Source organism: Heteronotia binoei, chromosome 2 (assembly GCF_032191835.1).
Source record: "Heteronotia binoei isolate CCM8104 ecotype False Entrance Well chromosome 2, APGP_CSIRO_Hbin_v1, whole genome shotgun sequence".
Classification (NCBI taxonomy): domain Eukaryota; kingdom Metazoa; phylum Chordata; class Lepidosauria; order Squamata; family Gekkonidae; genus Heteronotia; species Heteronotia binoei.
In genome coordinates this window covers 200,759,394-200,786,009 of record NC_083224.1, presented here as the reverse complement: position 1 = coordinate 200,786,009, position 26,616 = coordinate 200,759,394, and the positions used below count along the sequence as shown (strand labels likewise).

The following is a 26,616-nucleotide window of genomic DNA, read 5'->3' as shown; positions in this document are numbered from 1 at the left end:
TATTATATTTGTATCTCACCCTTCCCTGGCAGGCTCAGGGCAGCTAACAACAATTCAAACAACCTAAAATTGAGTTATTACAATAAAATCTCAATAAGTTATAAAAGCATCCCAAACGTATACCGCTTTAATCCCTAGATAGTGTTATTATTAATTCTTAACGAGCGCTGTTTACTGTGATGTTATTGAATGTTATTAAGCACCTTACACCGCCCTGAGCCTGCTTCGGCGCGGAGGGCGGGATATAAATTAAAAGTTGTTATTATATTATTATAAATTAAAAATTATTATTATGATTACATTTCTGTTTGGGTCGTGCTAAGGAGCTCCAGCACCTCTTTTTCTACAAATGACCCCTAATGCAAGCGCCTTGTTCTCCCCTCACCCCCCAACCCGCAGGTCTCGTGAAGAGGTTCGGGTTGAAGATGATCTCCAACAGATCACAGTGGAACTCAAGCCCAAGTGTGACATCGAGATCGTGGTCCCTGATGCAGATGATGCGGGGTCAGAGGCCGATGCTGCGGCAGGGTAGTTGTTGCTGATGGTTGCTCTCACCCGGGGGCCTTTGGAGGCGGGGGCTGTCACGGCTGGGGCCGGGTCAGGCAAAGTCCAGAGGCAGTCCGAGGTCTGTAGCCAGCAAGCGGGAGTGTCCAAGGTGCCAAATCCAAATCGCTGTGCAAGTATCGCAGGTCCGAGGTCCAGAAGCCGAGGTCAGGGAGTCCAGAAGTCAAAAGCCAAAGTCAGGGAGTCAACCAAAGTCAAGCCGGAGTGGATGCTAGAGCGTCAGGGAGATGACTAGTTGCTTCCACAAAGCCTCCTCCCAAAGCCCACAGCTATATAGCCCTCTGCTGGCTGTTGCCCATTTGGGCTAATTGCTGGCTCTGGGAGGCAGCCAGGATCCTGTTACAACTCAAGCATCCTTGCTCTTAGGAGGGCCAGAATCCTCTCAAAACTCAGGACTCAGGGAGCGTCTTGCTTGTGAGCGTGCCGCCCTCCTCCGATCCCTGAGGTCCTGACGGAGGCGGTCACGCACACGAGCCACCCGAGAGGGCGAGGCAGGGGGGCTGGGATCTTCTTCAGCAGGAGGCAGGGGTACTGGTACAGGTGGCAGAGGTACAGTTTCCTCGGCAGACTCGTCTTCCTCTGCAGGGTCCCCAGCACCCATGACAGGGGCAGCCTTCCCAGCATGCAGTGGGTTGCCATACAGTGAAGACTGGGAAGACCTCAGTACCCACAATGGGCCGTGACACTTCAGACTGTGGATGGGAGACACCCCTGCCTTTAAAAAAACCCCATTTATTTATTTTTATTTTTATTATACTTACATCCCACCCTCTCCGACGGGCTTAAGGGCGGCTAACAGTAATTGAAATAACATAGAATTAAATCATCACAACAAAATCACAATAAAATCCTTAAAACATCTCAAACGTATACAGCTCTAATCCCTAGACGGCGTTGTTATCAGTCCTTGAATAGCCCTCTTTACTATGATGTTATTAGATGTTGTTTAGCGTATTACATTTTTGGGTTGGGATAGGATATCAGTGCCGTGGGATAGTAAAGTACTGGTCGCCTCCATTAGATGTTAAAAGCCTGTTTAAACAGTTCTGTCTTGCAGGCCCTGCAGAATTGTGGCATGTCCCGCAGGGCCCTGATGTATTCCGGGAGAGCATTCCAGAGGGTAGGGGCTGCCACCGAAAAGGCTCTCGCCCTGGTGGTGGACGGCCGGACATCCTTTGGCCCAGGGGTCGTCAAGAGATTTTGCAAACTTGATTGTAGTGCTCTCTGGGGCTCATTTTGCAAAAAGAACTGAGCTCAGTTGAAACATCACAAAAGTGTGGTTTCTGCAGTTTTGTCTGATCCTGGGCCACTTTACGGGTTAATTAGAGATGCATCAAACAAGCACCTGGAACCGTGGCGTTCAAAGCAAAGCAGGGTTCAAGAGATTATTAGCGAGCCGAATCCTGGTTTCAAAAGCTAACCGTATTTATAATAAACCGTAGTTTCCTGTGAAGTCTCAACCAAGCTCCTCACTTGGAAGTATTTGCTTGCTTGCTTCATTTGCAGTCCACCTTTCTGGCTGAGTCCCAGGTACAAAATTTGCACCCTTGGAAGTGGTTCGGATTGAGCCGTTCTCTTGTTTTCCTTTTAAGGAGCTTGTGGGGGGCATTGAAAATGGTCTCTCCCGTCTGCCGCTGGGAAGCCAGACATTCTGTTCTACTTTCGCTCTTGGCTACACCTAAAGGCCAGGCTCTGCTTTACGGGGTTCCCCCCCCCCCACCAGTCTTTCAATGCAGCCCCTACAGAGTGGCAGACAGGGCTTTTTTTTTTGTAACAGGAACTCCTTTGCCTATTAGGCCACACACCCCTGATGTAGCCAGTCCTGGTTTTGTACTAACTGCCCTGTAAGCTCCTGGAGGATTGGCTACATCAGGGGTGTGTGGCCTAATATGCAAAGGAGCTCCTGCTCCCAAAAAAGCCCTGGTGACAGAAACCCAACTAATTTTGGCATGCCCCCATCTCCACCCAGCCCTCGGTTCTCATTGTGGCATGGCAAGCACAGTGAACGCCACTTTTAAATCTTTAGAAACGGGATATGCCACCTTTCTAGACCGTAGCTCAAAAGAGCTAAGAATAAAAACTTTTTTTTTTTTAAAGGAAAAGAATTAAACAGGACAGAGTGCATCCCCCCACCTCCTCCCGGCAATAGGACTAGAAGCAATCACATAATCAGATCTGAAACGGGGAGCTAAAAGGACACATAGTCCAACCCCTTTGTGCCTGGCAGGCAGAAGCGATGCTCTTTCTTGAGGTGAACTCTGTTCTCCCCCACCATCAGCTGAAGTGGTCTCAAGCCCAAGGGGTGGAGGTGTCACCCAGCATGTAAAAGCCATTGACTTGGGCACAGGGGCCAAACCCCCGTACTGAATGGGGAAGGCATAAATCTCCCTGTCTAAGAGAGAGAGAGCCAGTTTGGTGCAGTGGTGAAGTGTGCAGACTCTTATCTGGGAGAACCGGGTTTGATTCACTGCGCCTCCATTTCCACCTGCTGGAATGGCTTTAGGTCAGCCATAGCTCTCGCTGCTGGGAGAGCTCTCTCAGCCCCACCCACCTCACAGGGTGTCTGTTGTGGGGGAGGAAGGGAAAGGAGATCGTAAGCTGCTCTGAGCCTCTGTCCTTGAAAGGGCAGCTCCTGAGAGAGCTCTCTCAGCCCCACCCGCCTCACAGGGTGTCTGTTGTGGAGGAGGAAGGGAAAGGAGATTGTAGGCCACTCTGAGACTCTGTCCTTGAAAGGGCAGCTTCTGAGAGAGCTCTCTCAGCCCCACCTGCCCCAAAGGGTGCCTGTTGGGGAGGAAGATAAAGGAGATTGTGAGCTGCTTTGAGACTCTGATTCAGAGAGAAGGGCAGGGTATAAATCCAGTATCATCGTCTTCTTAAATCTGGGGAAAATCCATCCCATTTGAGACAGTGCATGGAACTTCCCAGAGAGGAGAGCAGTCCGCTTTCATTGTGCCTGGCTGACAGACCGTCCCTCGGGGTGCAGCGGCTGCGGTCGTGGAAGCCCGCCAGGGCTACCGCTGTGAAGTCGTGACCCTTGGTCAGTTCTGTCTTCTGGTTCTCCGCAGGCAAGCAGCCCTGCTGGCGTGTGCCCCAGCGCTGACGGCAGCTTCTGTCGAGGTCGAGACGGCCAGCCAAGCCTCCGAGCCGGCCAGCCAAGCCTCAGATGAGGAGGACCTCCCAGTTCCAGATATCTATTTTGTAAGTCAGTTTTTAAAAACCTCTTTGGGGATGGTGAGAAGGTGTTCGGTTAGCTGTGGTTCGCTCTGCTTCTTTCTCTCTCCGTTCCTCTGCCTCTCTTTGCCCCTGTGGTCTTTCATGCTTTCTCTCTCCCACCTTCCTTTTTTCAAAAAGCCTTTAACCTTCTGAATGCCGGCTAGGTGGTCGACGTCCCTTGAACCCGTTTCAGGTTGGTTACTTTGCAAGTTTTTTCTCCCTTTCTGCTCAGGGTAGGCTGTGGGAGGGGTCCTCTAACCAGGGTCCCCCGACGACCATCATGTGGCAGTCAGAACCCTTGGATCCTCTGAAATAGGCGCTCAACGCAGGGGGCAGTCACTCTGCTGTCTCCATGGAGAAAACTCTGATGTATTTTCCTTTCCCTGCAGGCAGAAACGGGTGCAGAGGAGGAAGCCTAGAGAGGCTGAGCAGGGGGCGTAAGTGAGCCAGAGTTGGTGTGCAGTGGGCATGTGCCGAGTTCCAATTTGCCAGTTCCCGGCCGATTTGCAAAGGGGATTCATCTGCCCCCTAACACATGAGAAGGGCCTGCCTCACCTTCCCTGGCCCGATTTTTAACTTCTTTGAGCTTTTTTTCGAGATTTCCTCTCCCCCCCCCCCCCAAGTTTGGTGAACATGTGGCGTCGCTTCTTGTTTTCCCCAAAACCATTTCTGCCCTCTCCCCCCCCCCCCTCTCCAGTTTGGTGTAGCAGTTAATTGTGTGGCCTCTTCTCTGGGAGAATCAGGTTTGATTCTCCACTCCTCCACTTGCAGCTGCTGGAATGGCCTTGGGTCAGGCATAGCTCTCGTAAGAGTTGTCCTTGAAAGGGCAGCTTCTGGGAGAGCCCTTTCAGCCCCACCCGCCTCTCCAGTCTCACCCACCTCACAGGGTGTCTGTTGTGGGGGAGAAAGGGAAAGGAGATTGTAGGCCACTCTAAGACTTTGTCCTTGAAAGGGCAGCTTCTGGGAGAGCCCTTTCAGCCCTACCCACCTCACAGGGTGTCTGTTGTGGGGGAAGAAGGGAAAGGAGATTGTAGGCCACTCTGAGACTCTGTTCTTGAAAGGGCAGCTTCTGGGAGAGCTCTCTCAGCCCCACCCGCCTCACAGGGTGTCTTGTGGAGGAGGAAGGGAAAGGAGATTGTAGGCCATTCTGAGACTCTGTCCTTGAAAGGGCAGCTTCTGGGAGAGCTCTCTCAGTCCCACCCACCTCACAGGGTGTCTGTTGTGGGGGAGGAAGGGGAAGGAGATTGTAGGTTGCTTTGAGACTCTGTCCTTGAAAGGGCAGCTTCTGGGAGAGTTTTCTCAGTGTTTCTCTTCTAAACAAGAGAGTGTTTCTCTTCTAAACAGACTAAGTTGGAATGTAAGCTTTCGGACTTAGTCTGCTTAGAGCATACGAAAGCTTACATTCCAAATAAAACTTAGTTGGTCTTAAAGGTGCCATTTGTCTACGGCTTTGTTCTATTGCTTCAGACCAACACGGCTGCCCACTTGGATCCAGCTTTAATGCCCATAGCTCACAAAGTTGAATTTTTGCTCATAAGACTGCAGCTTAGAGGGCACATTGCTCCCCAAATGGGCATTCGATCTCCTAACCATGTTTTTCTTGGCCTTGGAGAAGCGCCGAATCCGTTAACCGCAGAGGGGCATGGTGATTGTCTTCAACCACTTCTGGTTGGGGACAGTGAAGAAGCAGCCCCTTCAGATGTGCAGCCTCTTAAGAGGTAGGAAACCAGGCTGCTTGGAGCTCACCAACTGCCTGCCACCTGGAAATGGAACCCATCTTTTTTAGCTGCCCAAGACTTGAACCACGGTAGAAGAAGGTATTGGATTTATATCCCGCCCTCCACTCCGAAGAGTCTCAGAGCGGCTCACAATCTCCTTTACCTTCCTCCCCCACAACAGACACCCTGTGAGGTAGATGAAGATATTGGATTTATATCCCGCCCTCCACTCCGGAGAGTCTCAGGAGCAGCTCACAATCTCCTTTCCCTTCCTCCCCCACAACAGACACCCTGTGAGGTGGGTGGGGCTGAGCTCTCCCAGAAGCTGCCCTTTCGAGGACAGAGTTTCTGAGCAGACTACAATCTCCCTCCCCTTCCTCCCTGTGAAGCGGGTGGGGCTAAGAGGACTCTCACAGCAGCTGCCCTTTCAAGGACAAACTGCCAGAGCTATGGCTGACCCAAGGCCATACCAGCAGGTGCAAGTGGAGGAGTGGGGAATCAAACCCGGTTCTCCCAGATAAGAGTCCGCACACTTCACCACTACACCAAACTGGCTCTGGTAGTGGAATTGCAGTCTATTGGCCTCTCGGGATGGATACGAACCAGGAAAATGGAGGTTCATTGTGGTTCTAGGGGTCTCACGAACCACAAACCTTTCTGTTTACTGAACTGGCTTGTTTTGTGAGGTTCGTGAGTCCCTGCGAACCACAACAAATCTCTGTGATGTGGTAGAACAGTCCCCCTGTGCGCTAGGGATGCCAAATTTCAGCAAGTCTCCAGCTGACTCTCCTCTCCCTGCCCTCCTAGTTTGGTAAGGCCATCTGACAGCAATGAAGATCCTGTGAATTTAGGGGGAGGCGTTTGTGAGTTTCCTGCATTGTGCAGGGGGTTGGACTAGATGACCCTAGAGGTCCCTTCCAACGCTATGATTCTGTCTGGGCCTGCAGAAAAGTTGTAGCATAGAATTAGACCTAGAAGGGTTCAAAAGAGTTTCTGGCTCAACATCAGGAAGAACTTCCTGACCGTTTAGAGCGATTCCTCAGTGGAACAGGCTTCCTTGGGAGGTGGTGGGCTCTCCTTCCTTGTGGGTTTTTCAACAGAGGCTAGATGGCCATCTGACAGCAATGAAAATCCTGTGAATTTAGGGGGAGATGTTTGTGAGTTTCCTGCATTGTGCAGGGGGTTGGACTTGATGACCCTGGAGGTCCCTTCCAACTCTATGATTCTATGAGGAAGAACTTCCTGACCATTAGAGCGATTCCTCAGTGGAACAGGCTTCCTCGGGAAGTGGTGTCCTCTCCTTTGGAGGTTTTTAAGCAGAGGCTAGAGGGCCATCTGGCAGCAATGAAGATCCTGTGAATTTGGGGGGAGGTGTTTGTGAGTTTCCTGCATTGTGCAGGGGTTGGACTCGATGACCCTGGAGGTCCCTTTCAACTCTATGATTCTGTGAGGAAGAACTTCTTGACCATTAGAGTGATTCCTCAGTGGAACAGGCTTCCTCGGGAAGTGGTGTCCTCTCCTTTGGAGGTTTTTAAGCAGAGGCTAGAGGGCCATCTGGCAGCAATGAAGATCCTGTGAATTTGGGGGGAGGTGTTTGTGAGTTTCCTGCATTGTGCAGGGGTTGGACTCGATGACCCTGGAGGTCCCTTTCAACTCTATGATTCTATGAGGAAGAACTTCCTGACCATTAGAGTGATTCCTCAGTGGAACAGGCTTCCTCGGGAAGTGGTGTCCTCTCCTTTGGAGGTTTTTAAGCAGAGGCTAGAGGGCCATCTGGCAGCAATGAAGATCCTGTGAATTTGGGGGGAGGTGTTTGTGAGTTTCCTGCATTGTGCAGGGGTTGGACTCGATGACCCTGGAGGTCCCTTTCAACTCTATGATTCTATGAAGAAGAACTTCCTGACCATTAGAGCGATTCCTCAGTGGAACAGGCTTCCTCGGGAAGTGGTGGGCTCTCCTTTGGAGGTTTTTAAGCAGAGGCTAGAGGGCCAACTGGTAGCACTGAAGATCCTGTGAATTTGGGGGGAGGTATTTGTGAGTTTCCTGCATTGTGCAGGGGGTTGGACTAGATGGCCCCGGAGGCCCCTTCCAATTCTAGGATTCTATAATCAACACATAAAACCTGGCAACTTGATAGGTGATTTTAGGGTTTATGTCAGATAGGAGGTGGCCTAGCCTGGCTTTACTCATGAGGCCAGGGATCTTGTCCAACAAGGGAGTAATAATCTCTGACTGTGGCATGTTATAAAATGCGCAACTGAAAAACATATGCTCCAGTGACTCCGCTTCCTTTAAAGAACATGAGCATAGCCTTTCCAAATAGGAATTTTTCCTATACCTGCCTTAAAGAACTGCAGAAAGAAGTGGAAGACTCCTTGCCAAAGAGAACGCCCTCTGTGGCCGGGCAAAAACAGACCTGGCATTTGCAGAAAGCCAGTATCCCTCACGGCCGTCTCCCCTGTTACACTCGTTCCCCTTTCAACAGGCGCTCACTTCAGGGAAACCTGCTGCGAATCCACGTGTTTAAGCATGGGTGCTGTGCCGTGCGCCTTTCGTTTTAATGCTTGTCGCAGGTGGTCAGCTGGCAATGGGTTGGTGATTGCGGTGTTTTGACAGTGCCACCCCTTGACGTGTGTTTTGCTTTCCTTCTTGGGACGCATGCAGGTGCTTCTGGGGGGTGGGGGTGAGGTGAGAGGCACACAGTTCAGTTTTCCCTAGGTGCTGGACAGATCTTGGGGCGTACTTTAGGCAAAGGGAATAAAAAAAGAAGAAGAATTGCAGATTTATACCCCGTCCTTCTCTCTGAATCAGAGTCTCAGAGTGGCTTACAATCTCTTATATCTTCTCCTCCCACAACAGACACCCTGTGAGGTGGGTGGGGCTGAGAGAGCTCCCACATCAGCTGCCCTTTCAAGGACAACCTCTGCAAGAGCTATGGCTGACCCAAGGCCATTCCAGCAGGTGCAAGTGGAGGAGTGGGGAATCAAACCCGGTTCTCCCTGATAAGAGTCCCCACACTTAACCACTACACCAAACTGGCTCTCAACACCAAACTGACTCTCAAAGAGCCAGGTTTATTAGTCTGAGTGACTGTAAGCCAAACTTGGGCATGCCCTGCACTTGAACACAAAAGCAGTCCCACAGTCTAGAACATCGGTAAAGCATGCACATGAAAACAGATGGAAAAAATGACATATTCTCTCTTTGCACAAGGCATTCTGCTTCAGCCCAGGAAAGGACTATAGGCTCCATATGGCTCTGGAGCTGTAACCTGCAACCACAGGAAGTCTTGTTTGGCCAGCTCCTCTGTCTTCTGAGATTAGGGTTGCCAATCCCCAGGTGGGGGCAGGGGATCCCCTGGTTTGGAGGCCCTCCTCCCGCTTCAGGGTCATCTGAAAGCGGGGCGGGGGGATGTGTGCTGGGTGCTCCATTATTCCATATGGAGACTGATTCCCATAGGAAATAATGGAGAATTGATCTGCAGGTCATAGGGTGTGTGTTGTGGGGAAGGAAGGGAAAGGAGATTGCAGGCTGCTCTGAGACTCTGTCCTTGAAAGGACAGCTTCTGGGAGAGCTCTCTCAGCCCCACCCATCTCACAGGGTGTCTGTTGTGGGGGAGGAAGGGAAAGGAGATTGTAGGCCACTCTGAGGGCGTTTTCGCACTGACCTTAATCAGCAGCGACGCCCCTCTTCACCGCGCAGGATCGGCGCGGATTTCGCACTAATTGCCGCGGAGCACCCGGAAGAGCCGGAAAGTCCCGCGGCTTTTGCGGCGCAAACGGAAACCGCCAAAAACCAGTTTCCATTTGCACCGCAAAAGCCGCGGGACTTTCCAGCTCTTCCGGGTGCTCCGCGGCAATTAGTGCGAAATCCGCGCCGATCCTGCGCGGTGAAGAGGGGCGTCGTTGCTGATTAAGGTCAGTGCGAAAACGCCCTGAGCCTTTGTCCTTGAAAGGACAGCTTCTGGGAGAGCTCTCTCCGCCCCACCCACCTCACAGGCTTTCTGTTGTTGGAGAGGACGGGAAAAGAGATTGTACGTCTCTCTGAGTTTCAGAGTTGAGGGATGGGATATAAATCTAATAACTTCTTTTCTTCTAAAAAATGCAAGTTGTAATTTGGAAAGAGCTGAGTTTCTGCCATCAGTTCTAGAATCTGCCCTTCGGTAGAACTGAAGATTGTCCACTGCTTTTGTCCAGGGCTTTTTTTGAGCAGGAACACAGTTCCTGCTGGCTGGGCATCAGGGGGTGTGGCCTGATATGCAAATGAGTTCCTGTGGGGCTTTTTCTACCCCAAAAGCGCTGCCTTTGCTGATGAGGCCAGCCCCTTTCGCTTTCCCGAGACAGAAAAGAGAAACCTGACAGATGTTTTCTGTTGCAAGGAAGAGGATTCGCTTCCCAGGCTCCTGCTTGCATGCATGCGAGTGTGTGGGGGAGGGCAGTGCTTTGCATCATGGATTCCTTGTGTTGCACCAACAAGTCCTGGGTTTTGCGATGCTCAGGAGAAAGGTGGATATATAAATATTCTAAACACATCGATAGCCTTGTCTCCCCCACTCTGGATCTGTTCACAGCTATACTCAAACTGGGAATTGAATCACAGACATTGAGGTAAACACAGAGGTTGGCAAACACTTTCCAGGTTGCAAGGGTTGCTTTTGCAGTGGCTGCTTGAGCACATGCAGTTTACAAAATGTTTTGATAGTGCGTTATAGTGCCAGCTTCCCTGCAGAAAGGAAGGGACAAAGCATGGTGCAACTGAACTGTAGAGGTGTTCTCCTCTTCCCACAACCCCTCTTCTCCCTCTCTTTCTTTCTCCGTCCCTCCCTCCCTTCTTTCCTCTCTTTCCTCTCTTTCCTCTCCTCCCTTCCCTTTTTTCTTCCTTTCCTTTCCTTTCCTTTCCTTTCCTTTCCTTTCCTTTCCTTTCCTTTCCTTTCCTTTCCTTTCCTTTCCTTTCCTTTCCTTTCCTTTCCTTTCCTTTCCTTTCCTTTCCTTTTTTCTTTTTCCTTTTCCATATGTACTCAGACATCCTTTTCAAGAGCTTTATCAGCGTCATGTTTTGTTTTCCATTCATCCTCTCTTATCTTTGTTTTTCTCCCTCCCTCCCTCATTCTGGTGTGACATCCAGTTCACAGATGGCAAGTACTGGATTTACTCTCCCCGCCTGCGCAGGCTGCGAGCCGCCTCCTTTTCCTCTGGGAGCGTAAGTGCACTTACTAGTAGAGAAGGCCAGCCGACGAGATTTGAAGCAGAGAACTTCCCTGTTCGAGATTCTTAGCTGCTGTACTTAGCCATCTCTTCTCTTGCTTTAGTGTAGAGATTCTTATCTTTTCTCACAAGGGGGGGCAGAGTGAGTTTTGTGTAGGGTTTTTTTGGCATAGAATAGTTTGCATGTTTGGGGAGTTAAAATTTTTATGTTGGTGGTGGGAGGAGGAGTTGGAAGACACACATTCTCCCACCCCACCCCCCGCCAGCAGTTCGGAGTTCTGTTGTTTCCCTAGCAGCACCTGTAGAGGCTTCAAAGTGGCAAGTAAGAAATAACCATAGAGCTGCTAGCTAGATTTCTAGAGGCAGGGAGATGTGTGCATGTGAATTTTAGCAAATCTCCCGTTTTTAGCTCCTCAGCCGGCCTTTTCATGTCTACATAGGTTAACAGTCTGCTTCCATAATTTGCAGTTATCACCAGTAACTTCTAGATAGCTGTGGAAATAATAAAATACCTCTAAGGTCCCGTTAGGCCAGAACAAAAGCCCTTGTGGTACGTGGTGGCTGCATGTTCTGTTCTGCTCCTGCCTCTTTGCCAGAGATCAAGTCACCTGCCAATTCCCTCTGCGATGTAGAACTGGATGATTCCATCACTGCCCATATCAAGACGCAACAAAAATTGACAGCCTTCTAGAGGAGGAAAGGAAAGGAAAGGTCCCCTGTGCAAGCACCAGTCATTTCCGACTCTGGGGTGACATTGCTTTCACATTTTCACGGCAGACTTTTTACGGGGTGGTTTGCCATTGCCTTCCCCAGTCATCTACGCTTTTCCCCCAGCAAGCTGGGGACTCATCCTCGGAAGGATGGAAGGCAGTCAACCTGGAGCCGGCTACCTGAACCCAGCTTCCACCGGGGATCGAACTCAGGTCGTGAGCAGAGCTTAGGACTGCAGTACTGCAGCTTTAACACTGCGCCATGGGACTCTTGCATAGAGGAGAGCCAGCCAAAAAAGGCACACTAAGTAATTACCTGAGGAGCCCCATGGCACAAAGTGGTAAAGCTGCAGTACTGCAGTCCCCAAGCCTTGCTCACGACCTGAGTTCGATCCTGGCAGAAGCTGGGTTCAGGTAGCCGGCTCGAGGTTGACTCAGCCTTCCATCCTTCCGAGATCAGTAAAATGAGTGCCCAGCTTGCTGGGGGGCAAGTGCAGATGACTGGGGAAGTCAATGGCAATCCACACTGTAAAAAAGTCTGCCGTGAAAATGTTGTGAAAGCAACATCACCCCAGAGTCGGAAACGACTGGTGCTTGCACAGGGGACTACATTTACTTTTAAGTAATTACCATCACAGAAAATATATCACTGTAAATGCTCTATTGCAAAGTATGCAACAGAGGTTTTTAAATTTATGAGTTTATAGTGCTCACAGGCACCCTGAAACTGTTTTCAAATATGTGAACATACAAGGCAAGTTGAGCTGTGAACTTTATGTCCAGAGTATTGAGATGCTGAGATCTGGTTCCATTGAAGCAGCCTGCTAGATGACTTTTGCAGCTGATGAAGAGAAATTGAAACACCACAATATCTGGAATGGGTGTTTTACTGCTGCTTAACTGCATTTTGTGACTTGATAGACACTATCTGACTTGTACTAGAACTTCGGCGTTACTTTGCTCAAGACTCAACTTGCCTTATATGTTCACATATTTGTAAACAGTTTCAGGGTGCCTGTGAGCATTATAAATTCATAAATTTAAAAATCTTTGTTGTCTACTCCCAACATAGTGCATTGTATGCTTTGCAATAGAGCAGTGTTTCCCAGTTGCAGGGTTGCGACCCGGTACTGGACCATGGAAACCTCAATACTGGGTCGCCAGGGGCGGCCTGACAGCCCCCGGCCCCCCTCCTCTCTATTTATCTTCAGCGCTGCATGCCAAGCTGCGCTGCAGCCCCTGCCTCCCAAGCCGCCGCATGTAGCACTCAGAGAGCGCTACAGACACTGCACGCTGGCCAGAAGCCTTCCCTCATTCGGAAACATCAGAGAGGGCGGGGAAAGCTCCTGGCCAGCGCACAGTCTCTGTATCCCTCTCTGACCGTCCTCCACCCAGAGGATGCTCAGGGAGCGATACTGAGACTGCGTGCTGGCCAGAAGCCCTCTCTGATGTTCGGAAGCATCAGAAAAGAATGGGGAAAGCTTCTGGTCAGCATGCAGTCTCTGTATCCCTCCCTGATCATCCTCTGCCTGGAGAGAACCAGGCAACGGAGGGGAGAAGTTTGGGAAACCCTGCAATAGAGCATTTACAGTGATATATTTTCTGTGGTGGTAATTACTTAGAGTGCCTTTTTTGGCTTGCTCTTCTATGCAGTTAACTACGCTAAGTTTCCCTTTGTCTTTGCTTCAGCCTTCTAGAGGAAGCTGCCTGTTGCGTCTCTGTGATTTGTGCTCTGAGCTTGTCTCATGGTCAGACATGGCAAGAACTCCCTCAGAGAGCGACGGGTCATTTTTACTGTTTCATGCCTGGAAGAGCAAAACATTTTTTGGAAGTTATCCAGGCGGGCCGCCACATTCTGAAGCAGCAGAACAAAGTTGTGCGCAGCGGCACATTGAAGGCCAACCGAGTTTTATTCAAGGTCTAAGAAGTGTGCTTCCACACAAATACTTATACCTGGAACAAAACCTTTTTGGTCTTAAAGGTGACATTGGAAAGCTTATACCTGGAATAAAACTTCATTGGCCTTTACTCTGATGCCACACGTGTGAAGCAGCTGTACATCAAGACCACTTGTCTGTCCATCTCTCAAGCACCAGAGGTTCTTCAGAGCCTTGAACAGAGAAGGGCCTGTCCCAGCTACCTGTCACCTGCCTGGAGCTGGAGGGATTGAACCTGTAAGGTTCTGCATGTCTACTGGATGCTGTTCTACTTACGGCTTTTCTGTATTCTCATTTTCCTCGCTCACTTGTTCCTGGTGCTTCATTCCGCCCCCCCCCCGCCTTTCCACAGCTGTTTTGCTCCCTCTAGTGGTCGATTTAATATTAAATTGCTTAACCTTCAGCATATCTCCCTGCAGATTTAAACTGCAGATTTCTATGCCGGACATAAAGCGATGTAACATCGGATTGACCACCAGAGGGAGCAGACACATGGAAGGAGGAGGGTCAATGGGGAGGGATGGTGGCTCAGTGGTAGAGCATCTGCTTGGTAAGCAAAAGGTCCCAGGTTCAATCCCTGGCATCTCCAACTCAAAATGGTCCAGGCAGTAGGTGATGGATATGGAGGGACGGTGGCTCAGTGGTAGGTCATCTGCTTGGGAAGCAGAAGGTCCCAGGTTCCACCCCTGGCATCTCCAACTAAAAAGGGCCCAGGCAGTAGGTGATGGAGATGGAGGGACGGTGGCTCAGTGGTAGAGCACCTGCTTGGTAAGCAGAAGGTCCCAGGTTCAGTCCCTGGCATCTCCAACTCAAAAGGGCCCAGACAGTAGGTGATGGAGATGGAGAACGGTGGCTCAGTGGTAGAGCATCTGCTTGGTAAGCAGAAGGTTCCAGGTTCAATCCGTGGCATCTCCAACTCAAAAGGGCCCAGACAGTAGGTGATGGAGATGGAGGGACGGTGGCTCAGTGGTAGAGCACCTGCTTGGGAAGCAGAATGTTCCAGGTTCAATCCCTGGCATCTCCAACTCAAAAGGGCCCAGACAGTAGGTGATGGAGATGGAGAACGGTGGCTCAGTGGTAGAGCACCTGCTTGGTAAGCAGAAAGTCCCAGGTTCCACCCCTGGCATCCCCAACTCTAAAGGGCCCAGACAGTAGGTGATGGAGATGGAGGGACGGTGGCTCAGTGGTAGAGCACCTGCTTGGTAAGCAGAAGGTTCCAGGTTCAATCCCCGGCATCTCCAACTAAAAAGGGCCCAGGCAAATAGGCATGAGACCCTGGAGAGCCACTGCCAGTCTGAGTAGACAATACTGACTTTGATGGAGGGTCTGATTCAGTATAAAGTGGGGGTGGGTGGGGACAAAGCCAAGAGGAACACACAAGTGCAGAAAACAAGAACGTGGAAAAGCCCCATGCCTTGTATGTTGTCAGCTGGATCCTAGGGTTAGTGAGTGGCTGAGGCAGTCTTGTCTGCAAAACACAGAACGTCGGTGACTTCTCTGTGGTTTGAAGGGTCATTCCTGCTCTATGTAGGCAGGAGATGAAACTAGCAGTAGGGCATCTGTCCATGGGGGGGGGGGGGAAGGATATGTACCATTCTGCCCTCCATCAATCCCAGCTTCTGCTAGATCCCCCCCCCCTTAGATGATTGTTGTTGCCGTAGAGCCTGTCGAGTAAGCAAAGAGAATCCCCCCGTGCATGCCCAACCCAGTTTTCTTTGGCATTGCATTAACCAGAAGAAAGGTGACCCATGCGACTTGGCCTCCTTTCCTTTGGGAAAGCGCTCAGGGGAGCGGCCTTTCTCTTAGCCCAGCAGATTCCGACCCTGGGGCCCTTCTGAACGGCTCAGGTATGTACCGAGGAGCGAGCAAGGGGGCTTCTCTACCCTGTCCTGTCGTCTTCTCCCCCTTTTCTCTCTCTCTCCTCTCATCGGTGTCCTGCTATCATCTCTCATTTTCTTTTTTTCTCCTCCCTGCTTCTCTCGCTTCCTGCTTTGCAGCCGACAGATGAGAGGAGCTGGGTATATTCTCCTCTCCATTATAGCCCTCAAGTCCATTCAGTCTCCGATGAGGAGAGTGATACAGTAAGTTTTTTTTTTTTTTGAATGGCTCGTTTGTCTCGGGAGGGGGGGAGCATGAGTTGAATTCAGTCCCTCCTCCCCTGGCCAGCAGGTGACGTTGCATGCGAGCCCCAGTGGATTATGGGAGGCGTTCCTTGTTTTATGTTTTGGGGGATGGGGCTGAGCTTGAAGGTATGTGGAGGACTTCCGAGCATGTGCAGAGATGGCCTGATCCTGACTGTTCAGGATAGCTCCGTGCCGAGTGATTCCTGATGGGTGGAGCAGAGGCCAATTTGCCATGGAGGGTCTTGATTCCGGACAGGACGAGTGGGGGACACGCTGCCGTTTACAAGAAGCATCCTTGTCCGTGACAGTCAGGGCTGGCCATGCGCCAAGGCTTGGCTGCGGGATCTTTTCCAGTACCTTGGAGCTCCTGAACTAGGATAGCCCAGAGGGGAAACTTGTAGGGGAAGAGAGTCCCGCTCCCCCACTGGCCCGGCTTTCTCCCATCCTGATGCAAGTCCAGCTCACCTGGTCTGTCCCGGCTCAGTTTTCTTTCTTTGTTCCTCACCGCCCCCCCCCCCCCCTTCGGTCCTCTCCTCCGGTTCCACACTGTACTGCCTGCTTCCCCCTAGCTCTTCCTGGTCTTCCCGGATCCCCTTCCTAGCTGCCTTCCTGCATGGCACAGGCTGGGAGTAGGAAAAGCCCGGCAGGGCAAAGCCAACATCCTCCTTTCTCAGAGCATCTGGGGTCGCTATGTTGATCTCGTATGCCACCCAGACCCTTCCCCCTGCCCATCCCAAAATATCTGTGCTTGTGTATACAGCCCTTATATTGTTTGGGGTGGTTTTAAAGAATTTGTGTTTTTCCCGCAAACCTGGATTTTCCTAACCCTGCGTGTCCCCACTGGGCAGCTTTTTAACATCCCCCTGGGGGGTTCCACGCTTCACTTTAGGTGCGGTCAGCACGCCCTTGGTCACATGCTTCTGAGCAAGTGTCCCCACCCATCAGGAATTACGGGGATCAGGAAGGGGGGCATTGCCAGACCTTGGCCCCAGCATGGCTTTCTCTAGGAACTGACGATGCCATCCTTTGCATTTGTTACCCCATGACTCTCCTAGGACTGGGTTGGTGAGCAGGTCTTTTCAGGGGTGGAATTCTAGCAGGATCTCCTTTGCATATTAGGCCACACCCCTGTGATGTAGCCAATCCTCCAAGAAGCTTACAAAACAGAGCCTGGTTAGCTCTTGGAGGATTGGCTCCATCGGGGGTGTGTGGCCTAATATGCAAAGGAGCTCCCGCTAGAATCCCACCCCTGGGTCCTTTGCAGTTGAGCACGTCCTGGCATGAGAGAACCCTCCTGGCATGGCTGACTCTTGGCACATCCTTTCGGCCTCCGGTTCGCACCCTTTCGCGAGGGTAAAGGCTGGCAAGGAGCTGCCTCGTTGCCCCCCTCAGGAGCCTTTCTTTCTTTCTTTCCAGTAACTTCTATGCAATCCCAAACCCCGCCCCCGACGAGAGCTCCCACTGATGCTGGTGGACGGACTCCTCTTGGCCGACCCTGCAGCTGCCGTTCCGGAAAGGGGGGAAGGAGCTCGTGGCGTCAGCGAGGGCAGCAGCTCCGTCTCCTAAACGCTTAAAGAGACTTCCTTTCTCTCGCCTCCTTCCAAGAAGTGACCCGCAACCAGCGGGGACATCCGAATCTGGGAGCGCCCTCGAATTCCGGGTAGTGACCAATCATTCTCCCCCTCCCCAATTTCTTTTCCAAAGCGCACTACAGTAGCTACCTTATTTGTATGTGATACTGTGAACCCCCCTCCCCCTCGGTCATGTATTTTGCTTATTTTTGGACAAACACAGCATGCTTATGTTTTTAAGGAGAGGGGGGGAAGCCCTTTAGGTTTCTGTACATTTTGGAGGATGGCTTGTGTTGGTATACTCGGTCAAGCAGACGAGACTCGGGGGGCGGGGGTCAGCCTTTGCTTGGAGAAGGAGAAGCAAGCGGCGGCCATCTGTCGGGGCGGCTCCCACCGTCGAAAGGCACGTCGCCTCGGGCAAATCGATAAGCTGCCCCACGCCTCTGTTTCCCTGCATGAGAGAAAACAGCAGGCAACGTCGCTCAACCCCGCTAAGACCTTTGGGAGTGTTGACTGGACTTCAGAGCAGACCGGAGGGCGGGTAGGAATCAAGTGCGGCGCTCTCTGCGGGGGGGGGGAAGCACAGATATTCTGTCTGGCTTGACCGCTCAGCGATCAGGTGGCAAGGAAGAAAAGCTGTCTGTTCTTGGACTGGCCTTGGATGGTATGCGTGCTGGCAGAGGGCGTTGAAAGTACCGCAGCTTCGTCACCGCTTCAAATTCCTGAACCACAAAAACACTTTCCACAAAACTCATTGGCCCGCTTTGAGACCCACGTTGCCTGCTGTGGCCGTCTTGCTTTCTGGGGCTCTCTGAGCACACTGCAGTGGTGCAGGGCGGACTGGCTTAGAAGCTGCTGTGGATTTGCCTCTTCTGGAAGACAACGGGCCAGCTCCCCCTCGGCCACAAAGCCTGCATTCGGGGTTGTAAATCACAGGACGTCTGGCAGCAGAAAGAGCTGATGGTCTCCTCGCGTCTCTTCGCCAGACACAGTGGGAGGCCAGTTTTGAGTCTTTGGCAGCTTTAAAAAAAAACGTTTTCTGAGCAGCCTGCTGTTTCCGTTCCTGGGGGCTGGTGATCTGTCCAGATGGGGAAACGGAAGGGTTTTTAGTCCCAGTCACTGAAAGTCGGTAGGGTCTGGTTCAGATCGGTTTCCACTTCTGTCCTAGCAAGGCAAAATGCAGGCCAGAACGGTCCGCAGTTACACCCTTTTCCTCTCTTCTCCCTGCCCCCAGAAACACTGGCGCCGTCACAGTCCAGGATGTAACTTCCCAGCTGTAGCTCTTCATTCTTTTCCCTCTCGTTCAAGACGTGTTCAGCAAGAGTCACAGTCTTTGCCTGAACAGGTGTTCTTTCAGGGGGTGGGAGCCCTTCTCCAAAGCACAGCTGGATAGAAACAAAAGGCCTCCTTATCAGGTCTGCATCAGCTAGACCTGATCTTGCCAGAGGCTGGATGGTTAAGTCCCCCCCACCCCTCCAAAAATAAAGTTGCCTGTGAGCTGGATCCTGGCTCTCCTCCTCCCTCTCTTCCTTTGGGTGTTGAGATTCCGGCTCGTGTGGACTTCCTTGCAGAATGTGGGGGGGGGGTGCAGGAGGAGAATCTCCTCTCTTGGAACGTTTGCCTCTCCTAGAGGGAACACTTCCCATGGAAAAAAAAGACATTGCTTGATTCCTTTGGTCGTGCCCTGTTTACGAGCATCCATCTATCGGATAGAGCGGAGGTCAGACTTAACTTCTTTCCGGTCTTTCTGCTTGTAGCTGTCCTTGTGTTTTAAGAAAGGGTGCAGGAGATAGCCAGGGAGGAGAGTGTGTGTTTGTGTGTGTGGCAGGGGCGGGGGGGGGGACTATTCACCCCACAGCATTCCTTCCCTGAAACTCCGGAAGGAGAAACACGGAAGTCATCCTCTCTTGAGCCCCTTTCCGCCCCCCCCCCCCCAGCTGAGCCGGCATCTTAACTGCTTCTCTTTAAGAGCCAGAGTTGAGACTTTCGAGTCCAGCTGAGGCCTCTCCGGAATCAGACGCAAAGGGACTGCATGAATGCCACTTTGCAGATTTCTCAAACCAGCATTACAACCTTGTTTTCCAATAGTCCAGCTTGGACGGCTGCTGCCGCCCCCCCCCCCCCCCGCCCTGCAGAAAACCGGACTTTGCCTGGGAAGGCGGGCAGTGGAGAGATTCAAACGCCTCGGCATCTGCTAGTCTCCACAGCACCCCCTTCTTCTGCTCCCGCCCCGACTCAGTCTTATTCAGCTAGAGCTATGGGGACTGTCTGGTTTCCTTCTGCACAGTTCAGAGTTGGCAGGGGGAGACAGATTGGGGAGAGCAGTCGGGGCTGGGCATCGTGGTCCTTTGTGGGCAGAAGGCCAGCAGTGAGCATCGACCCACATAGCTGGTTCAGCTCCCCCCCCCTCCCCCGGCGTGTACATTGGAGCAGCAGGTCCTCTTTTGCTCTTTCCCCTCTTTCATTCACCAGGTGCAAGAAACAAGAATTCACTCCTGAAAGAAGCCAGGCTCTTAGAACTGGGTGCAGGAAGGTTGCCACTTCATCCTCGGAGTTGTCACAGTTCCCTGCTCCTGCCCCCATCGGTCAGCCGCACAGGCCCTCAAAGGCGCACTCACTTTCCTTCTCCTCAAAGCACTGTCCTACCTGAACTGTAGGGAAGATCCCGATCGGTCCACCAAGCCATGGCAGGGGGTGGGGGTGGACAGGGTGGTACAGGGAAAGGGGAGATGAAGACCAGTTGGCTCAGCACACCCAGACTTCTTCCCTTTGCGGGATGAGGCGCTTTCTAAGGCCACGCACTGGCCCGCAGGGGTACTGCCAAGTGGAGGCGACTCCAGAAAACAGGCCCGTTGTCTTCCTTGCATCATGCGGTTCTCTGCTGCTCTCCCAAAAGCAGAACCTGCTTCGGTGGTGAGAGAAGGAAAAAACGCGTTTTGCTCACCGCCGTGGCTCGTGTCGCAAGAGCGACGCTTCCTGCGTCTGCAGAGGTGCCGGCCCGTGTTTCACTATGACCCCAGGGGCCTCTGCTCCTTCCTTTGCGGTGGCCAGCTAGTCATGCCGCTACATCTCCCCCCCCTTTGCCCCTTTTGGATGCCCACTGTGAGACTGGAACCTCAGACAGGAGACCAGTCCGTTGCCCTTTGGAGGCCGGGCGGGCAGGTTCTCTGAGGGGGCTGAGCTTGGTCTGTTTTTCCTGAGCGTCTCTGCTGCGGCCTTGCTAAGCTGGGTTTGATCTCTTCCCCTCCGTTTCAAGAACCTTCCGTTGGATACCGCCGTTTCCCACCCCCCTCCCCCATCTCTCCTACTCAGGCCAACAGAAGTGCATCTCAGTTTGACCCAACCTGCATTAGATACAGTTTCTGATTTTTTTAAAAAAAGGTCACTTTTTAAACATCCATGCTCCATGTTGCGTGCTCTCGTACAAAGAATGTATAGACGTTTGGGATGGTGGCGTAATCCGTCCTAATGTGGGGGGGAAAACCCCTCCGATGTTGGTAGCTTCCATACTTTCCCCTCATTTTGTTTAGTCAGAAATGCTTTTGTGTTTGGGTCCCCCGACCTCTTAGAAAAGTGTAAATTGCAGCTAATGATGTAGCAGTGTGAGCACAACGTAGTCTTTGATGTGAAACCAGAAGCAATTTAAAGTGTGTGTGTATATATCTTATTTATATGTATGTATGTATATATGTGTGTGTGTGTGTGTATATAATATAAAATATTTAAAAAGCCTAGTTAATTTAATTGCCTTACCCTGGGAAAGAAGCCCTAATTGGAAGGACCCAGATAAATATTTTTTCTCACTTTTCCCCCTCTTCCCCCTTTCTTGTAAATACGTTTTTGAAATGTGTGGCGACTTGTATCCCCACCCCACCCCCCGCCTTGTTGAATGCCTCCTGGAAAAGGAAAAGGCCCCAGTCTTCATACACACCATTCATTTTTATTGTATTTATTTAACTATTCGCTTCTTCGAGAGAGGACTTGCCAAGAATGCTCCAGTCTCCGGGGGGAGCAAGGACTCTTTTCTCAGCTTGCATCCGATCCTTTCCTCCCCATTGCGTTTCTTCTCCCGCCTCCCTGTGAATCTCTTGTTCCTGTTCTGTGAATCTTGAAGCCACCCCGCTTGGCAAGCCCGCTTTCTCGCTTCGCCACTCGCCGCGTTGTGTCGTTCTCCAGCCTGCCTCTGTTACGTCGAATGAGCCGCCGGTAGATGGACGACTCAAATCCTTGTTGATCCATTTGGGACTGAACTGCCTCGAGTGTGCTCCTCTTCTCCTGCCTTCTCCCCCCCCCCCCGCTTTATTTAAGAGAATTCCCCCTTTTCCCTCCTCTTGCCTGGTAGTAAGTGACCTCTGACCTTGGGTCCCCCCCTTCCCAAAAGATGGAAACGGAGACTCTTAGAAGCCAGTGCTGTGTGGCTTCCTACTTCCAGTATCAAATCTTGCAGACAAAGCAAAACATTCTTGTATGCAACTCTTTCCTTTTTGGAATCCTGTTCTCTTCTTTATTTTTGGAAATGTCTAATAAAATAGGATGATAAAGCATTGTTGGTTCTGGGTTCTTTCTTTGTTCACTGTTAAGCTCTTGTTAGGTTGTTTCCCGCCCCCCCCCACCCCGAGTTGGCTAATGGGTTTATTATCAAAGAATTCAGGTTTTCACGGCTGGTAACATCATTAGGGTTTGTAGAATCTTTCGGGATCAAGTGCCGTGTTCTACTGGAGAAAGTTTTCCTTCCAGACGTTTCGTTCTCAGCTGCGGAGAACATCCTCAGCTATTGAGATTTACAAACACCAGCACAATTTTAACAGAAAGGAAGAAGGCATTTTCATCCACCAATCTTGGTACCCAGCTCTGCAAAACACCCTACAGACTATAAATTGCAGAAAGTCTCAGAACAACCAGCAAAGTCCACAGAACAATCAGCACAGTCAACAACCATCTTCCTTATCTTCAAACCCCTTCCAACCTTCCCAGCAATTAACACAGAACAATGGTCACATTCAACAGCCAGTTTCCTTATCACTACCCTTCCAGGATGCCCCACCAAACAATGGGCACATCCACAAAACAATTGCCCTTTCATCACACCCCCTCCAGCCTACAAATAGCAGCTCTCCAGCAGCCCTGGCCCCACTCAATGCACAGCAGCCAAGAAGGTCTGAGCGCCTGCTCCGACTGCAACACCACTGAGGATGTTCTCCGCAGCTGAGAACGAAACGTCTGGAAGGAAAACTTTCTCCAGTAGAACACGGCACTTGATCCCGAAAGACTCTACAAACTCTTGTTAGGTTGTTTCCCCACCCCCACCCCAAGTTGGCTAATGGGTTTATTGATTAAACTTTGTACAGCACCAGCTTCTCAGTACAGAGATACATTTTCACAGAAGTCTAGTGTGTTTCCAAATTGTTTCATTCTTTTGTCCCAACCTGACATTGACCTACAGCACATACGTTGTTGTCCCCGCCTCCATTTATCCTTACAACACCCCTGAGAGGTAGGCGACAGGCCCAAAGGATACTCACTGGACTTCATAGAAGAACGGGGATTTGAACCTGGACCTCCTCAAGTCTTAGTTGGGTAAGTTTTTAGAAACCTAGGGACTGTGTTTCTGCATTTTCCCTGGGCAGGAGTGAGTTCTCCAGGTGTGTGTTGGTGAAATGCAGCAATTTCTGGCTTACTGCACATCATCTTGTTCCAGTTCAGTGGATTGCAAAGCAAAACAGCCAGTAAAATTCCAACTCTATGATTCGGTGGACAAACAATTCAAGGAAACTGAATTGCACAATTAAAGAACAAGGCATGCAAAATGCCCCCTCTCCCCCCCGCACAGTATCATGCTTACTTGCTTCTCTCATTCTGCTTAGGTGAGATTCTGCTCCTGCTGGAGGGGGGGGCACTTTGAGAAGAGGCTGATGTCCCTTAGACCCCCTTGGTCATCTTCCTGCCTTTGAGAAAGCAGGGCATGGATCCTGGGCCTTTTGGCAAAGATCAAGAGTAGCACCAGTTCTGATCAGTTTAATATTTGATTTGTATATGAAATACATAACAAAGAGGCCTCATTTTGGGCAGGAGCTTACAGGAGCCTCTAAATTTTATTGTGCTCTTTTTATTGTGCCCCCCCCCCCCAAAAAAAAACTTGCTTCTGGGCTCCATCATTCAACCCCCCTTTGAGAATTTTGCTGAATTCTTAAGATTTGACAAACTTTCTAATATTTCCCCTCACAAAAAATGGGAAAATAACCAAAGCATATCAAGCAGACAGACGGAAATCTTCCTCATGCCACTATGGCCACACAAGAGAAAGCAATTTTAAAAGTATGATGAGAGTAAGGTTTTCTTAGGATGATCATAATTCATTTTAAGGTAGATGCTGAGCTGATATAATTCAGTACTTTTTCTGGTGATATCAGGGGGTATGTGGTATATGCAAAATGACCCCTGGTAACAAATCATTTACAATGCTCTAGCAAGACTACAGTCCCCTTCATGCAGTGCAGCTCCGATCCAGGTTCAGACTTTTTCAGATGGTGGAGCAGCAGTGTGTCTCCCCCCCACAAAAAAGATTTAAACTTGCACAAATCTTGAAAGCTGTTAATCCCAACTGAAAATGATCATATCTTTCTCTTCCAAACTTACCAGTGCTATTTTTGATTAGGTTATTCCTTAGTGAATACATCCCTATTCACAATCAAAGCTGGCATGCTTCATAAATCCTCTAATATCTGGAATTGTATGTTGGTAATATAAGATTTATACTAAAGTTTCCCCCCTCCCCTTCAGTACTACCTTCGTAAGTGATTTCCAAGTGTCTTGAAGAAAAGAAAAGTTTTCTTAACACTAAATGGGTAATGGAGAGGTAGGCATAGTTCGGATACTCTCAAAGCACACAATTGCTTTTGCATTTTTAAAAATGCAGGTATCTATGGAAACCTGAAATGGAACATTAATATTGGAAAACTGTAGAGAACTAAGCTCCAGACCACTACGGTATGTATTTTTAAATTAATTAATTATTTATTTAGTAGGCTTATATTCTGCCCTTTCCCATAAACAGGCTCAGGGTGGATCGCAACATACAGTAGCAACAATAAAAACCTACAGTTCAGAGTTAAAACAGTACATTAAAATTAAAAATAGAAACAATAAAAAAATGAAAGTGTACCATAGGCGGGAAGGGCATATCATACAAGGTAAGGAATTATAGGCCCAGATTAAATGATGGTAGTAATAGCAGGATAGCGCTGTAGTAAGACACAATGTCACCGCAAGGGAGGCCGGCTGATGGAATAATAGCTGGAATAGGACAGCCGCTGCCTCAGCCGTAAGCCCAGTGGAATAGCTCCTTGCAGGCCCTACGAAGTACCCTTCTTAAGTGAAATTTAAGGAGAGGTTATAGTCCCACCCCTCGAGCATCAAGTCATGTCTCTGAATTTCCTTGGTGTTTTTTTTTTTAAAAATTATTAAATATTTGATCATACCTATACAACAAAACAATACAAAACTAAGCCAGAAATCAGTGTGAATATCCATAACCAAGTACAACACATAGAGAAAAGTCCAGGACATATCTTTTTCTAGAGTTCCCTAAGTCTAAAAATGCAATAGCTCTTGATAATGTATATTAGAAGAAACATTTTCCTTATCTTGCAAGAACTTAACAATAGGAAACCAGGTTGCTTGAAAATTTTTACAATATACTTCAAAATTTTGAACGTCTGTCGAATAATCCATTTCCCCCAACATAAAGCAGTTCCAAATAGAGTCACACCAATTGTGTATTGAAAGCCCTTTCTTATGTTTCCACTTAGCAATCTCTATTCTTGCAATTACTCACAAAGTTGTTATTGTAGCCAGCTTGATTTTAGCTACTTGTTCTGTCCAGCCAATTTCTAAAAGAATATTTTCTGGCTCTGAATTTCCATGACCAATAGGAGGCCTGGCCAAAACCGTCTTCTTTGTCCAAAAAGGGTTAAGTTTTACAAGATGGCCTAATGTGGAATGGAAACGAATGGGGGTATTCTATGGTCAATCTCGGGTCTCAGATAGCCCAGGTACCACTTTCAAGGCCTAATGAGGTTTTTAGGGCTTGTCTCACACTAAGCTGAGGGTGCCGTCCCCCTTCCTGCATCAGTTAATGCTTTTTTCCACTTTCTCCCTCACCCTATGGCTGGGGTGTCAAACTCATTTGTTATGAGGGCCGGATCTGACATAAATGAGACCTTGTCCGGCCGGGCCGTGTTGGGCTGGGCCATGTGTGTACCTATTTAAGATTAGGTAGCAGAGTCGTAAACTTCATAAAAGACCCAGACAATTAAAGGTTTAAAAAAAATCTCTTAAAACATGCTTAAAACATTATCACTCATTGGTTTTAAACAGTGCTTTCTTTGTAACTCTCCCACGGGATCCAGGGAACTGGGCGAAGGAATCTCTGTCTCTTTCCTTTCTTCCCCAGGGAACTCAGCCAATAGAGGGAAGAGAGGCTTGGCTCAGTAGCTCTGCCGTGTAATTGAGAGAGCCTGGCAAAGCAAGCTCTCCCTCCCCTTCCTCCTCGAGAGAGGAGTCTCAGCCAATGGAGAACATATAGGCTTTGCTCTGTAGTTCCTGTGCAAGTCTTGAAAGCTGATATTGCAGAAGGAAGCAAGAGAGAGGGAGAAGGAAGCAGATGGCAGCCAGTTGCTCGAGGGCCTCACGGGAACCCTAGGCCGCAAATTTGACACTCCTGCCCTATGGAATGGTCTCTCGGAAGTGAGGTGGGCGCCATATCTAGGGGGGTTTTAAGAAGACATTGTGTGCTCTTTCATTTGCCAAAGCTTTTATGGGTGTGAGTAGCAGGCTTTTTTTTCCTGGGATGGAAGGGTTATCGCGTATTTGTATTGTGTATTTTCAATTTTTGCTTTTAAGCCACCTCATTGAGCCCTGGGGAAGGGGTGTGTGTGTGTGTCACACTTCGCTTTTAAAATAGGTGGACAAAGCCCAGGTGGTGTAACCTCTCCAACATCAACCCAAGCCATCTTGGGACCAGTGTTCCCTCTAAGCTGAGTTAGCGTGAGCTAGCTTGCCGTTTTTTAGCCTCTGGCTCGCCAAAAAATGGCCCCAGAGCAAACTAATTTATGCAGCAGCTCACAATTTTAATGCTGGTAGCCTCACCAAGTAGGATTTCTACTCACAAGACTCCCCAGCTTAGAGGGGACATTGCTTGGTACCCAGCTTTCTTGTGCCTTCAGGATGGGGCGCAAGGGCAGTTTTACCTGCAGAACGCGGTCTTCACCATGTCTATCAGGATTAAAAAGAATGAAATAACAGAAAAGGAAGCCAAGGTAAGGACTCAACTGGCTGATTTTTCACAATGGAGAAATAAAAGGGGGGCCAGTCTAATCAAACTGAGAAGCAGATGAAATTCAGTCTTTTTTCTAGTATTGACAGCAGGCCGTACTTTCCTTCTGCTTCATTGCCCTTGATGAACTTTCACCACATCTTGAAGTCTGGATCTCTTTTCCACCCCCTCCCCGCCCCCATTTTTTGCTGTTTCTATTTTATGCTGTCAAATATCAGAAATGCCTTTTTGCTCTCTACATC

General features: G+C 49.9%; 1 protein-coding gene and 1 pseudogene across 1 annotated transcript in view; both read left to right on the top strand.

The window, feature by feature from the left end:
* Nucleotides 1-16,898, top strand: part of PIP5K1C (phosphatidylinositol-4-phosphate 5-kinase type 1 gamma) — a 92,718-nt gene extending 75,820 nt beyond the window's left edge. The window contains exons 15-19 of the mRNA XM_060232845.1: nucleotides 400-528; nucleotides 3,630-3,762; nucleotides 10,620-10,694; nucleotides 15,344-15,427; nucleotides 16,886-16,898. Coding sequence (XP_060088828.1) covers nucleotides 400-528; nucleotides 3,630-3,762; nucleotides 10,620-10,694; nucleotides 15,344-15,427; nucleotides 16,886-16,888 — 424 coding nt within the window. The 3' untranslated portion in view covers nucleotides 16,889-16,898. The remainder of the gene's footprint in view (nucleotides 1-399; nucleotides 529-3,629; nucleotides 3,763-10,619; nucleotides 10,695-15,343; nucleotides 15,428-16,885) is intronic.
* Nucleotides 16,899-23,002: 6,104 nt separating this feature from the next.
* Nucleotides 23,003-23,127, top strand: LOC132567842 (U2 spliceosomal RNA; annotated as a pseudogene).
* The last annotated feature ends 3,489 nt before the right edge of the window (nucleotides 23,128-26,616 follow it).